Source organism: Colletotrichum lupini, chromosome 2, assembly GCF_023278565.1.
Source record: "Colletotrichum lupini chromosome 2, complete sequence".
NCBI classification, from domain to species: domain Eukaryota; kingdom Fungi; phylum Ascomycota; class Sordariomycetes; order Glomerellales; family Glomerellaceae; genus Colletotrichum; species Colletotrichum lupini.
Window position 1 is genome coordinate 5978827 of NC_064675.1, and position 13237 is coordinate 5992063.

General features: G+C 54.4%; 7 protein-coding genes across 7 annotated transcripts; 1 reads left to right on the forward strand and 6 right to left on the reverse strand.

The window, feature by feature from the left end:
• Positions 1-271: 271 nt before the first annotated feature.
• Positions 272-817, reverse strand: CLUP02_04126 (uncharacterized protein; the record flags this gene model as incomplete). Its single annotated transcript, XM_049283142.1, has 2 exons — positions 272-573; positions 664-817. The coding sequence occupies 2 exons, from the start codon at positions 815-817 to the stop codon at positions 272-274; spliced, it is 456 nt and encodes a 151-aa protein (XP_049140285.1).
• A 346-nt stretch (positions 818-1163) lies between these two features.
• CLUP02_04127 (uncharacterized protein) lies at positions 1164-1763 on the reverse strand (the record flags this gene model as incomplete). Its single annotated transcript, XM_049283143.1, has 1 exon — positions 1164-1763. One exon carries the CDS (start codon positions 1761-1763, stop codon positions 1164-1166), a length of 600 nt encoding a protein of 199 aa, XP_049140286.1.
• A 611-nt stretch (positions 1764-2374) lies between these two features.
• On the reverse strand, positions 2375-3187 carry CLUP02_04128 (uncharacterized protein; the record flags this gene model as incomplete). Its single annotated transcript, XM_049283144.1, has 1 exon — positions 2375-3187. One exon carries the CDS (start codon positions 3185-3187, stop codon positions 2375-2377), a length of 813 nt encoding a protein of 270 aa, XP_049140287.1.
• Positions 3188-5349: 2162 nt separating this feature from the next.
• Positions 5350-6013, reverse strand: CLUP02_04129 (uncharacterized protein; the record flags this gene model as incomplete). Its single annotated transcript, XM_049283145.1, has 2 exons — positions 5350-5752; positions 5874-6013. 2 exons carry the CDS (start codon positions 6011-6013, stop codon positions 5350-5352), a joined length of 543 nt encoding a protein of 180 aa, XP_049140288.1.
• Positions 6014-6211: 198 nt separating this feature from the next.
• On the reverse strand, positions 6212-6671 carry CLUP02_04130 (uncharacterized protein; the record flags this gene model as incomplete). The annotated part of the gene is made up of 4 exons (XM_049283146.1): positions 6212-6372; positions 6436-6465; positions 6528-6567; positions 6606-6671. The coding sequence occupies 4 exons, from the start codon at positions 6669-6671 to the stop codon at positions 6212-6214; spliced, it is 297 nt and encodes a 98-aa protein (XP_049140289.1).
• A 29-nt stretch (positions 6672-6700) lies between these two features.
• CLUP02_04131 (uncharacterized protein) lies at positions 6701-9968 on the forward strand (the record flags this gene model as incomplete). Its single annotated transcript, XM_049283147.1, has 15 exons — positions 6701-6730; positions 6919-7185; positions 7270-7459; positions 7516-7630; positions 7689-7898; positions 7983-8127; positions 8175-8266; positions 8326-8595; positions 8648-8766; positions 8799-8930; positions 8983-9190; positions 9248-9412; positions 9487-9618; positions 9680-9796; positions 9881-9968. The coding sequence occupies 15 exons, from the start codon at positions 6701-6703 to the stop codon at positions 9966-9968; spliced, it is 2280 nt and encodes a 759-aa protein (XP_049140290.1).
• A 33-nt stretch (positions 9969-10001) lies between these two features.
• Positions 10002-11985, reverse strand: CLUP02_04132 (uncharacterized protein; the record flags this gene model as incomplete). Its single annotated transcript, XM_049283148.1, has 12 exons — positions 10002-10056; positions 10116-10272; positions 10322-10386; positions 10558-10600; positions 10664-10797; positions 10861-10955; positions 11006-11115; positions 11174-11317; positions 11396-11479; positions 11547-11664; positions 11762-11831; positions 11891-11985. The coding sequence occupies 12 exons, from the start codon at positions 11983-11985 to the stop codon at positions 10002-10004; spliced, it is 1170 nt and encodes a 389-aa protein (XP_049140291.1).
• Between the last annotated feature and the right edge of the window lie 1252 nt (positions 11986-13237).

Sequence of the window (13237 nt, forward strand, 5' to 3'; positions counted from 1 at the left end):
GTCGCTTCCAGTTGCCGGTCCTTTTTGTTTCCTTCACATTACCGTGTGAGATTCGAACATTTGGTTCTGGAGGATAGTTAGCGTGTCTGCATCGCGGAAAGAGCATAGGCAATGCCCAGCAAATAGGCCAGTCGCCGACGAAGCCGTAACAGTCCAGTGGTCAAGGACCCCCCGGGCGACCCTCGTCAAAGACTTTCACAAGCCAAGCCCCAATTGTGGTGCCATTTCCATCTCGCCTTTTGATCTGCCAATCTTAAAAAAATCTGGCAGCTCAGATCTCCCGTCGGGTCTTTCGGTGCTGCTCGCAGTGCCTTATGTCAGCGCGGGACGACGGTGGCCTCGGCCCTCGAAAAAGGGACGCGCTCGGGCCCCTATGCGCACCACGTGTCTCCACGTTCGGGCCCCGAGGGAACAGTTCTGTCGCCCGTCCAGCGGATTTCTGGCAGGGCAATTGCGGGAGGTTGTCTTCTCCGTCGGTTCCTCTTGGGGGGGGGGGGCCCTGGGGCTTATCTCCTTTGGGTTCGCCGTCTCCAGTCGGACGGGATTCGTCCGTCCGCACGCTCACGCCCTGTGCTGATGACAGTCTTCCTTTTTTTTTTTTGGCCTCGGTGACTCGCATTCGCTGTCGCGGCCGCGTTGCACACCCCCTCCCCCCCAGCATACCGTAATTGTGTACGCGGGATGCCACACCGTACACGCCTTTTTTTTTGGCAGGCTCGTGGCTGATGTCGGCTTCGTATCGTCGTAATCGTTTTTTTTGGCGTCGTCTTCCATTTTTTCTGCCTCTTGAATTTTCCCAAAGTCCCAGCTGCGCCATGCTTGCCTCGCAATCGTTTCTCTTTTCATTTCCAATCGAATATCCATCAGACCAGTCCCAATCAGATCATCGTCGCCGTTCATCGTTCGCCAGCGGCGTTCATCCGTAAAACTCGGATGGAAAATGAAGCATCGTGACATTTGACTCGTCGGCGACTATCCGTAACATCCTCGGTGACATTCTTTTGTGCAAGTCGCTTCGGGTGCGACGGCGGGGGGGGGGGGGGAATGTGATGAATAATTCGAATCGCTGACGTCGGCTTTTTCGCTGTTTGCTCTTCGCCTGCACCATTAAACCACGGGCTTAACCTCCAGGCAGCCTAATTATTAATTCCGTCTCTTTGCGGTCATAAAAAAAAAAAGGGACTGTACGGCGGTAGGGGGGTTAAAACACACCGCCAAAACCCGAATGCCATGAGGAAACCCCTCGTGATTCGTCCACGATACGGCGGCGTTAGTGAACCACGGAAATCTGTGAGACGGTGACTGTCATGAGAGATGACTAGACGGAAGGCAGGGGGGCGTGTCGTTAAAATGTCGGGGCGCGGAAATCGGTCGTCGTCGTGGAATTTGCTTTGTAACCCCCGTTCGTTCGTGGCAGGCTGGCAGGCAGCACCGAGCGCAGCTGCGCAAGGCAGGCAGCTCGGCTTCGAAAGGTGAGGTAAGCGAGCGAGCGAGCGAGGGGTTGGCGGGCGTGCACCTGAGCAGCTGTTGGAAAGACCGGAGGTTGAGCGACGCCGATCTGCCGAGATCGCAGGGCGCATCCACCAATCCTCTTCGGGTACATGGGCGAAGATGGCAGGCGTACCTATGCAAGTACTCCGTAGGCATAGGCATAGGCATAGGCATAGGCCAAAAAAAAAAAGCCGATTTTTGTGAGGTGCGCGGTTTGGAGTCGTCGTAACGCGCAGCGGCGCATTGTAACGGGCAGGTCTTTGCTGAATCATGTGGTCTGCCTAAATGACTCGGTCAGCGCGCAAGTTTCATCCAACACTCCTACTTTTCGCCCCGACATGAGGCGAATGAAGAAGCAATGATGATGCAATCGTGACTTACCTATTTTGTTGTGTTGCTCCAAGTCCTCGTACCAAGAGAGTATTCACAGTATTGCAGAGGACAGGGGGGTTTGATTTGATTGATTTTTCAATTGATTGTTTGATGCTTCGCTTTTGAATAGGGCACTGTTTGACCCCCTGAGCGGCTATCTATCTGGTTTCTGTAACACATTGTGCTGGTACCACTCAACCGCGGACTGGAGCCCGGGAGCGGAAAGACAGCTGAAGAAAAGAAAAAAAGTCCCGATTCCATTATCCATCAGGGTCCTCCAAATAGGCACCCCATGCTTTCTCATTGCGACATATAGGAAAAATAAGATGAGAGAGAAGAGTTGAGAAGACATTGCTGTCGTTTTGTAATCCAAATAATTCGTGACCCATGCCGTTGTAGTTTGGTATCGGTGACAAATGATAAACGCCGTAATATATGCAAACGCTCGCTGATGTAAAAAGCCAAAGAAGAGATCATGTTACAAGGTAGTGCGTGATACTCGAGTATAGACTTAGTACACTGAGATGGCAGACACGAGCCTTGCTGGGTTGCGGGCCGGCAGGTAGTAGCCTTCCGAGTAGAAGGTACCGTCGCCCTGTTGTGATTGTTGTTGAGGGATCTCTTCCTTGGCCTCCTTCTCGTTGAAGGTGAGCACTGCGTTTGGCGGTGACGGGGGCATCGACTCGTCATCTGAGATGTCAGAGTCGTGCTCGTGCTCGAGCTCTGGTGGTGAGCTGGAGCTGGAGTGGGATGGTGTGCGGACGAGCTCGAGCTGTGCGTAGTCCTCCTCGAGGTCGTCCTCCATGTCGTAGTCTTCCGAGACCTCGATGGTGGATGTTCTCGGGGAAGCGGGAGCGGCGGAGGGCATGCGGCGAAGGGAGACGGTGTCGGCCATCTCGATGTCGTCCTCCTCGTAGTCGTCGTCAGAGGAGACGGAAGAGTCGTCCGAGTCGGAGGAATCATCCTCGTAGAGGTCCTCCGAGTCCTCGGCGATGGAGTCGGCCCATTGGATGTGACGGTCCTTGGTGGCAGCGGGGGCGGACTCGGTCTTGGTGGCACCGCGGACGGACTGGTTGAACCAGCTCTCCTGTTCCCGCTCGGCGTCGGCGAGCTCAAGCATCAGAGAGTCGAGGAGGTTTGCGTGGCCGACGAGGAGGCGGAGGTCGTGGTCGGCGCGGGCAGCCTCGGAGGAGAGCTTGGCCCGGGCCTTGTGGGCGAGGTAGTACGTCTGGGTGATGCTCATCTTCTTCTTCTGGACGGCAAGGCGGAGGGGTTGTTGTGTGTGAGGAGCAGTGAAGGTGGAAGTTGTGGTAGTTGTCGACATTTTGTATGACTGTGCACCAATGGTGACTGATATGTCGCGATTTTGGCTGGTATGACTCAAAGCGAGATCGGGGGGTGCAAGATGCAGTGGGGCAGGGATGCCTGGGCTAGTTGGCTTGGTCTGTGATGATGCTTTGGTAATCTGTTTTTTTTTGGAGTATACCAGATGAGGCGGCGAGATGAGATGGCAAAGAGGCAAGGTCGATGATGGTTATATAATAGGTCAGGTTGGAAGATGTTTCTTCTTGAGAGGAGTTAGTATCGATCTTGTGTCTTGGGTCTGTTGAAGCTGAGGCTGGATGATAGGATTTCTCTAGATCTGGTTGGGAAGGGGAAACACATTTCTTTTAACTCAGGTTGCTCCGCTGTGCTGGCTGACCTGGACTTGTCGGGCTCGGAGAGAAGAAAAGTGAGGGAGGAGCGGTGACAAGGGGAGGGGTGTGAGAGCGAAGGGTGTGCAGGTGCAGGGGGTGGATGACCCATCGGGGGTGTGAGAGGGTGGGGTGGGGTGTGGGCGGGAGTTTTGCGCGATTGCGAGGTGCGAAGTGCGAACCTTCCTAAGCAGAAAATTATGAAAGCGATGAGTCTTTCGCTGTGCCTGCAGAAAGTGGGGGCTTCTCTAAGCTCCGCACCACGGTAGCCGTTCCTCCATCGTGGACTTTGGGCGGCGTTTGTCATCAGCAAGGCCGAGGGTGCTTCCCGAGCCTCCGCCAGCTGGGCGTTTGTCGCTGCGGGCTGCGGGTGGTGTTCGGACTTTTGGAGCTTACCTACGCTGCCGCCGGTCGGTACGGCGTAAGTGTACGGTTGCCCGTCGCTAGCAATCCCAAGACGCTAATCCGGTTGTCGTCGTCGTCGTAGTCGTGGTCGACCTTACCACGCTACCAAAGGGCGCCCAGATGAACCAAAGTCCTGCCTACTGCGTAGACTCGCTGCGAGGTTCTCGCGGGTCTGACGCACTCGGCGGAAACAGCACGACGACTCATCGCGGACTGAGTACGTACCCCGAAGATCCGTAACCTTCTACCCGTACGGATACCTTCCTACCTATTGCTGCTCGGGTACGGAGCATCGCTGCTTATTCGTCAGGTCGCTAGGTACCTCGCGTCCTGATGGGATAAGCGTCCACGTTTGTCAGCCTGTGCTCGCTTTTCTCTGTAATCAATCAATCCAGGTCTTCCATCAGAATCGGCCACTAGACCTCTCCAGCAAAGCACGCACTCCCGCTAGTCTCGTCTCATCTCATCCCCTCTATTCGTTCTTACCATATTACTCCGTAGTGACTTTGTATTCATCATCACCAAAACGGAGACAGGAATTAGGCATAACTCCCATAACTCCGCACCGACCAGCAGTTGGATTAATCACCAACCTTACTCTACCACCCACCGCTGCCCCGGCCTCTACGCCCTTTCACCCTGTCCGTCAGGCGCGTCATCTCTTCATCGCTAGCTAGCTCCGTCTCGTCTGCCTCAATTTCCAATCTGACACGCCGTATCATCGTGAACACACACGCAGGTTATGCTTATGGTTCGCTTGCTGGCCTTGGCTCTCGGCCGCAGTCGCACGCGCGCCTTACCAATTACCATAACCCCGGCTGCCTACCTTACAACCATAATTACACACTCTCTCTCAGAAAAAAAGGGATGATGGCTCATTTCCTATACTCTGTAACTCGCACCATGCGCGCAATCTGCGACAAGCTGAGGCCAGCAAGCGAGAATAGAAAAAAAAAAAAGGGAACGGGCCTCATAATGTCAATAGCGGGATTCCAGCTCACTCACGACGGGGGTAATGATTTGCTTAACCCCGTCCCAAGGTGCCATCCCAAGAATTTCCAATTCCCCTTGATTGTCACAATTGCCAAATGTAATACCCCAGGGCCAAGGCTGAAGGGGTCCCTGATCTGATGTCGCTCCCGTTCACCCCCTTTGGGATAATGACAGTTCACAGTACTCCGTACCCCCCCGGCATTCTGTACTCCCCGTAACGGATCACCTGGGGTGCGAGAATGGACAAAGATGGGAAGCCTAAAAGTACTGCGCCGAGAGCCGTTGCTACCTCAACACCTCACCCTCACCCTGGTCGATCGCCAGGCCTTACAGTTTACGGCGCCGAGACAAGGGATCATAGTACGGCCGCGAATTGTGCGAATGCGCGCGGGGGTTAAGTACAGCGCAGCACAGCACAGCTTGGTACGAATCCCCTGGTCGCTGCTGCTGCTGCTGCACCGCCTCCTCCGCCGTCGGCTCCGTCCACGTCCTCCTGCGAGTGCGAGCAGTGCGAGCTTGCGAACCGGGGGGGGCCAGACGACGGGGGATAGACATCTGCGGAGAGATTAGATGCTGGCCAGCTGACTGCCTTTGCGGACACGCACCAATCACAGGCCCTTGCGAGCTGAGGCGCTACGCAGAGAGTACGAAAGTACGAATCCCATCTGTACGGATACACGGAGTAGATCCGTACGGATTTACGAATGGCCCCGAGCCACACGCTCGTTTTGTAGGGCTGAGCCTTGACGCGAAAGAGAGGGAGAGAGAGCAGCGTAGCAGGAGTCTCATCGCCCTTCCTGTTACACGTATTACATTACGGTATCCTTACACTCACTTTCCTCTTACTCGGCCGGGTTAGGCATAACGCCCTTCGCTCTCGGCATAACTCTTGCTTAAACATTTCTGTCCGTACTTTACACAAAGTTACCTTGCGGTCGGTGCCTGGAGTCCACGTCTTGGGAAGACGCGGGCAACCCAGCCACAGGACCCGAAAGGGCCCATGATGAGTCGGAGCCTGAAAGCAAGGTACGGTGCTCCAACTCCACAGCCCGGACCATCGCGAAGAACTATTGCCCCGGGCGACGGGGTTCATTCGAACGGGGGCCACCGCAGCAGACTTTGGACGAAAAGCCTGATCGGCCGGGCTTGAAACTTTTTGGTCTGGATACCCAAATTGCCCAATAGAGTCCAAAGCGCTTGATCAATTTTGCTCATCGGGCTCGAATTGATCTGTTTCGATCTACAGAATGGAAATATCAATCAAGTATCAGGAACATGCCCTTGCGCATCGCCGACTTGTTCCTGTTTCCACGGGGGACCATGGCCCAGCAAAAATGAGGGAGGGAAAAAGCAAGGACGGTGACGATGACGATGATGACCCGGGAATCACGAAGCCCGCACCGCCCGGGGGACATCTCTGAAAGGTGTCAAGTGATGAAACCATACGTAGAAACCCACCCCGCCGAAGCTTCCCTCCGACTTTGCCCATACAGAATAGACAAAGGGCCGCCTTCTGGGCATTAGACGCGCCCGAGAAAGATTGGGGGGGGGGGGGGGGGAAGCGTCGGAGACGTTTCGGCACCGTGAATCGGGGCACGGAGCGAATGTCAAACTGAAGGGGGGCAGACAACTCTAAAAGATTACGCTCACACTTTGACAGCGAACAGCCACAGGTTGACGGTGCGAATCAGGTATTATGGCTGCATCTTTGGTCATCGACTCATCAGTCATCCGGGCAGATCTGAATGTCCTGGGGGCACGACGCGAATGGCATGGTTTGGCGGTCTTCAAGCCACAAAACGCAATGCTTACACACCCCTTCTCTCTCTCTCTCTCTCTCTCTCTCTCTCTCTCTCGTGTTCCCGGGTACCCATAGCGGTCGGTCGGTCGAAACCGCCGTGCTCCGCTCCGCTTTGAGTCGAGATGACCCATCGACTCTAGGTACTCTACTCCGTCCTGCCAGTGGCTCCGTCCCAAGTCTGCCATTCAGTCTGCCTACATACGACTACCTGTCTGCAACCAGTCTGCGCCTATACGCCAATACGTGGACGCGGGGGAGACGAGGATGTGGTCTGTCCAGGTCAGATCAGAACCCACGGCATCATCGAGAGCGTGGCTTGCTGCATGCGTGCCCCGTACCCTTTTCCCACCACCACCACAGTACTTCTTCTCTTTCGCTTTCGCCGTTCAAGTTCTAACCCGTGAGATTGGTTCATCCAATCGCGAGGCCGTTTGACAGAGACACAACCCCTCGATTGGGCCTGCCCTACGTAGCTACCCTCAGTCTCGCGTGAGATGGGACCATCGGTTCTAGGGTTACACACGCGTACATGAAGCCCGGGCCAAACTTCGCAAGGAGCTCTCACAAGTTACCCAGCAAGCGGAGGGGGGTGGATCAAGACAGCTCGCCCGAAAACTTCCCTTTTGCGTGGCGCGCGTGATCGTCGACTTGTCGACAATCTTCCGGCTTCCAATCCCAGTGTTGCGGGATTTGGGGGCCGGCTGTGCCTGGCGGAAAGCTTCCAAGCTTACTCCGTGGTACGGAGTACCTGACCTACAGGCTACCGTACCAAACCCCACGATCTGCACAAAATCCCGGATTGGGGACGAGTACGGCGGAATACGGGAGGCTACGGCTACACGGCCTTGTGTAACGAAATCCTTCGTAAACTCGCGTGGGCCGTACCGTAACCCGTAGCGATTCCTAATGCTTTTCGCAGACGGGACGAAAAGCATTGACTGTTCTATTCCGGTGTCTACCGGTATTCAATCTCTCCTACCTTTAATCCTCCCGACTCCCTCCGTTGGGAACGGGGGAAACGATAAAGACGTGGGGGGTTTCCCAGAAAAAACGGTCCCGTGCCGTCCGAAGATAAGTGAGCGGAAGGGGTGCTTTGACGATGAATCCGGATTTAATGCGGAGGATAACGGGAGAAAGACACAGTGAGAGGGGGAGGGGAGTTCGGCATGTTTGGAAAGCGGCCGTCTGATGAAGCGTGACTGTTTTCTGTTCTGGACCTCTCCAAGACCCTTGAGTTTCATACTTTTGAGCCCTTCCGAACTACCCGCACGGTTCACTTATTGCCGTGGCCCCGACGGCCGGACGGACGGCCACCTAGATCGGCGAGGGGAGGAGCACGCTGGACCCCGCCAAACCAACACTCTTTCACACGTGAGAGACGGAGAGATGTGCAACCGGGGCTCGACGGAGTAAAACAGGCAAAAGAGTCATCAGTAATCAATGAAACCCGTCAACGGGATCCAGCACACGCCCACACCCAAACCCACGCTTCACTCACGCGCGCTCTCGCGTCATTGAGATTGGACTGAAAAATGCCGAGCAGAGCTAAAAGCTTCTTTCACTCCGTAGTCCCATGATTCCCAATCCCAACTCCGCGGTAATGGCCAAGTGGTCTATGCTCTCTCTCTCTCTCCTGCTTCGTAATCACCTACGCACTCCCGTCCTCTTATTCCCACACCGCGGGATGACGAGATCAGGGGTCTTTTGCGCGTATACTCCATACAAATCATCAGACTGCCCCCCAATACTCACAAGTCCGCTCCGTTCATATGTCAGCGTCGTGGAATCGCCGAAGAAGCGAGAACTGAGAACTGCAGCCCTGCAAGCGGGGAGGGCTTGGTTCGGATAGGCCTCGGATGAGATGATCCACAATGTGACGAATGGATGGAAGTCTTTTGAACAGGCTGATGGAGATTCGGGGGAATCTGAGGCCAGCTTACTTTGCCTACAGCAGCAGCAGCAGCAATTCATCGCATTTGGATATCGCCAATTTGCACTGCATCTCCATTGGTAAGCCTCTTGCAGAATACAACACAGCACAGCGCAGCGCAGCGCATCATCGTCACCGCCGTACGCAATGGAACGTAGCAGCCAACTCGCCGATTCCCTAGCTGCAGGGTTGGATTACCTACCAGATAGGGCTGGGTGCGATGCGGAAGAGAATCCGTACCTGTGTACCACACATCGTACTCCATACCCGTAAGAAGAGCGAGGGTATGCAAAAAGCTCGGACTCGCTCGCGGAATGCGGCCGGGGTGTCTGCGTCGATTTTTGCTGTGCAGCACTCGATACCGATTCCGCACCCGCTGACATGCATCCTCCGTCCGAATGTGTCCAATGACTGGCGCCGCGAGCCGTCAAGTCACCAATCAGGGAACACGGCGGATAGTACTTTCATAATCCCCAAGTTGCGCACGGAGATGTCCTGTGAGACGTGAGGCGGTGCTTGCTTACTTTACCCAAGGTACTCTACCGCATTGCATCTCACAAGGCTGTTATGCTCACCGCTCGTGGCTTGTGCCACCGCAGCCGTATCGTACCATTGGTCAAAGGGACGCGCATACCGGATGACTCTTTGGCATGTATGTATGTACTACCGAGGCATGTTCTACGCTCCCGCTTCCGCGTGTGTGCCACGCGACTCGGACGAGGCTTTGTGGCTTTGCAGTCTTTTGCCTATACGGCTGCTGGACGTGCTTCGAACTGCGGCGGCGCTAACGAGCCTCCCAGGCCTCCGCGGCCTGCCCCGGTGCAGATTCGAATACCCGTGGACGTGGACGAAATCGGTTCGGCGATGTGCGGCCGGAATGTCGCCGTGATGGGGGTTCTCGGTTGGGACAAGGCCCCGGGTACCGTACGGGGGTGTGGCTTGCGAGGGTTTTCTTGTCTTTCTTTCTCGGTTTGCACCGAAGACGCCCTGCAGTTTACAGAATTCCTATGCGGCATTGCTGCACGATGTCGTCGTTCATGGCTGGGGGTTCAACTCGGTCCGGCATTTCGGGGTTATCTTCTCAGGGTACGGACTTGCATTGGATTATTCGTACGTCTGTCGGGGTTAATCGACAATGGAAGTTCGATACTGGTGCTGACTCACTGGTTAATATCTATATGCACGACAATCCAGAAATAGGGCGCCCTTTCGAATGCCCCTTGCGGAGGAACTGCACCTCCACGGAAATAAGAACGAGATATGTCCAGAAGAAGGGGGTTAGAGCCTCTCAAACTCTTCAAACGCAACACCCCTGTCACATCGCGGCCTTCTCCCGGCCTTCTAGCATCCTTCCATCTGGCGGAGCCCCACTGCATATGGACCGTGCGCGGAATCATAAACCTTCTAGCGTGCTTCTAGCGTGGAAGACAGGGGTTCTGCGGTCCTGCGCTCCTGATTTTCACATTTGCGGAGCCTCGCTTGCCGTCTCGGTGTTCCATTGCTCCTGTCATTCAGCCCGACGGACCACGGTGCCATCGTGTGAGAGGTTGTGGGCTGCCAGGGCTGATGTGCGACAGGGCTCATGGCTGTCAATGGTCAGAGCCTTCAGGCACACACATCTCCACGGCGTCCAACCAGAGCCACGCGACGAAGTTTTTTCATTCTTTCGTTCGTTGGGATCTGGGTTACGCGGGACCGAACTAGTGGATCAATCACAGAAAACCTCACACCAAGTGGACTTCAGGTATCCAAGAGGCTAGGATGGAAGAAAATTTTCTTGCCCTCTTTCCCTCTTCACAGGCGTTTTCCACGTATTCTTGACGTCAACTAGACCCGGTCCGCTTTCCATCGGGCAGGCGTTGGTGGCTTACATTGGTGACTGATTGTGGATCTGTTGGTCACGGTGGATATTGACTAGGGGGGAAATTTTCTACCCTTTTTTTTTTCTGCCCTTTTTTTCTGTTCCCATTCTCGAACATGCTGCAAGTGATTCTTCTCGTTGCCAGTTGGTTCGCGATTTTCGCCCAATCGTGTGGGGCTCGCGGTCTAGATTCTCTGCTTGCTGGAAAATCGCTTCAGCCACACGCCCACGTGGAGATTCATGAGAATTGCTAAGCATGTGGATCTGAGCAAAGGGGGGGGGGGGTGTGGACGTAAACTTCCATCCATGGGACGGGGATGGATGACTGATGAGAGAAAAGAGCGGACGCCGGACGGGATTCGATGCAGGGCCCGTGGTCTTTTCTCGGCAATGAGGTTTTGCTGCGAGCTTTGTGAACATTCAGGACGGTGGGCCGGAGATATGCTGCTCTCTCTCACCAAGCCCGGCGCCGATGAAACTGCCGTGACTCCAGGTCCCAGTCCAAGTCCATGCGGCTCTGATCTTAGCTCAGAGACGGATGATGTGACGAACGTTTGTTGTTCCCAAACTGCCGTGGTTCATGAAGCGTTCCCGAACCCACCCCGGCCATCTTGACTCGTCTGAACTGCGTTTCAACGCCGGGGAGCGATCCCGCTGTCGGACGTGGCTGCGGAATGGTTGCTGTTCTTCATCGGTTTCGAGATCGCCGGGGGCCGCCACGGGACGGACGGGGGGTCCACATTTGATGCAAGGGATGGAAGCTGTATGACCTCAAAGTTGTCTGCCATCTAAAGAAAATATTCTTGACCAAGCCCACGGGTCTCAGATCATGTCCTGAGGTGGTGTACAGAAGAGATATCTATCTCGAGACGTCGCTCGCGGCGCCGCCGGATAGATTTCGACCTTTGGCTCGGCTGAGCTTTCAGCTGAGCCTCAGCTGTCGGGGGTATGGGTTTGGGGAATGTGGATTTGGATTTGGTTCGGGGCTGCTCCGCGAACCTGGATCAGGACCACGTACAGAATCATATTTTCTTCTTCTAGATATATATGAGACGTCTTGCTTCAGAGCGCCCCATGTCTTTGCACTTAATTTGGCTCCGGGGCCGCGGTTAAATGTCTGAGAGAAGTAAAATGACAAACAAGGCATGCATAGGTACATCGAAAGCGTGGAAATGAACTCCAAAAAGGGGGGGAAAGAAAGAAAATAAACAAACCGCAGTATCGCAAGCATTCCTCTTCTTTGCAGAGCAGGCTTCCTGAGTGGTCGAGCACCCGAACAGCAGCCTGGATCCCCGGTCTCTCCATCTCTCTTCCTGCGGTATACCCGTTGCTTATTTTGGTACACGAGGCTAGCCGACTTTTGTCTCGTGTTCTGGTCCAGTGGTTCCTGGTTGTCGGGAACACTACTGCTTTTATGCTTTTGTGTGTAACGTCGCATCCCCAGGTCCGTGCCTGTGCATCTCGGCCGATGGCCAATGTGAAGGTAGGTCCGGGATTTCTATTGCAGAGCCGGTGAAGCGTCGGTTATCGCTAGGAGATGATAGGTGTGGAAGTGAGATATGATCCTCGGTTTACCGGCAGTGGTGTATGCCTCCTTGAATCGGCGGTCAAGTAGCCAGCAAAATCGTCATTTGCCTCTTATAACGATGTCAGCTAGACTGTACCATATATGGCCATTATCAAAGCAGCTGCTGTGTTTGTGATATGAAGACCTCATTGATCATGCATTCTAAGTGATTGCTGATGCTTTGTGGCAAGCAATAGAATCCGTGAGCACAAAGGCATCACCGAACCTGGGATAGCTTCAGATCCAAAAGGCTTGGTAATGTGCAATGGTAACAGGTCATTTCGTCAAAGGCCATTTTCATGAGATATGGGAATCGGAAAATTGGTGTGTTTGCCGAGATACCAAACGGCTGCTTGCCCCCTCAAAATGACGATGATAAAAGCAAGAACGATCGGGTCCGCGTTCATTCTCATGCTTCACGCCAGATCAGCTGAGATAGAGACCATTATCCAATGATGCTCAAGACCCTTGTTATCTTGCCTTTAGTGACAAAGCATAGTTGGTCTTGAGGACCCTCCTACAATAGAGACCGTCCAGAATGTAAGATCATCATGCTCGCATCATCTGTCACGGCATCGTCATTTCTGTGCCCGTTCGTATTCGTGAGTACAGAGTGAGGAACCCCTGGCCGATCCCCTGCTCCATCAGGAAACTAGAAACTGTACGCCTCGGCAGGTACGAACCAAATCCTACCGTACCCATGTAGTCTTTCTTCTAGCTCGTACATCGTGATGCTCGTGGCAGACATCTCCTGCACCAAGGGAGACTGAAGGTAGTCTTGGCCGAGAGGGACAGCTGGCTAGGTTACGGCGATGTTGAAAGGTGGTATTGGTTGGAAACTGGCCGCCGCCGTCGTGACGTTGTTGGTTTCGAGTGGGACTCCGAAGACTTAGAGTGTAGAGCTGTATCTTCACCAAATTCTCTGGCTCAGAGCGCCCCACAACCGACAACTTAGTCCGGATAATTCCTGACCATAGAAAATTCGTTTCAAATCAATATGTCAAAGACGATAAATAAGTTACAGTCCAGCTGTATGCGTAAGAAAAGCCTATGAAGACGGAGCGCAGTCCCTCCCCCTTTATTCATTTACAACAGCCGATATTCTAGAGCCGTGCTCCCAGGG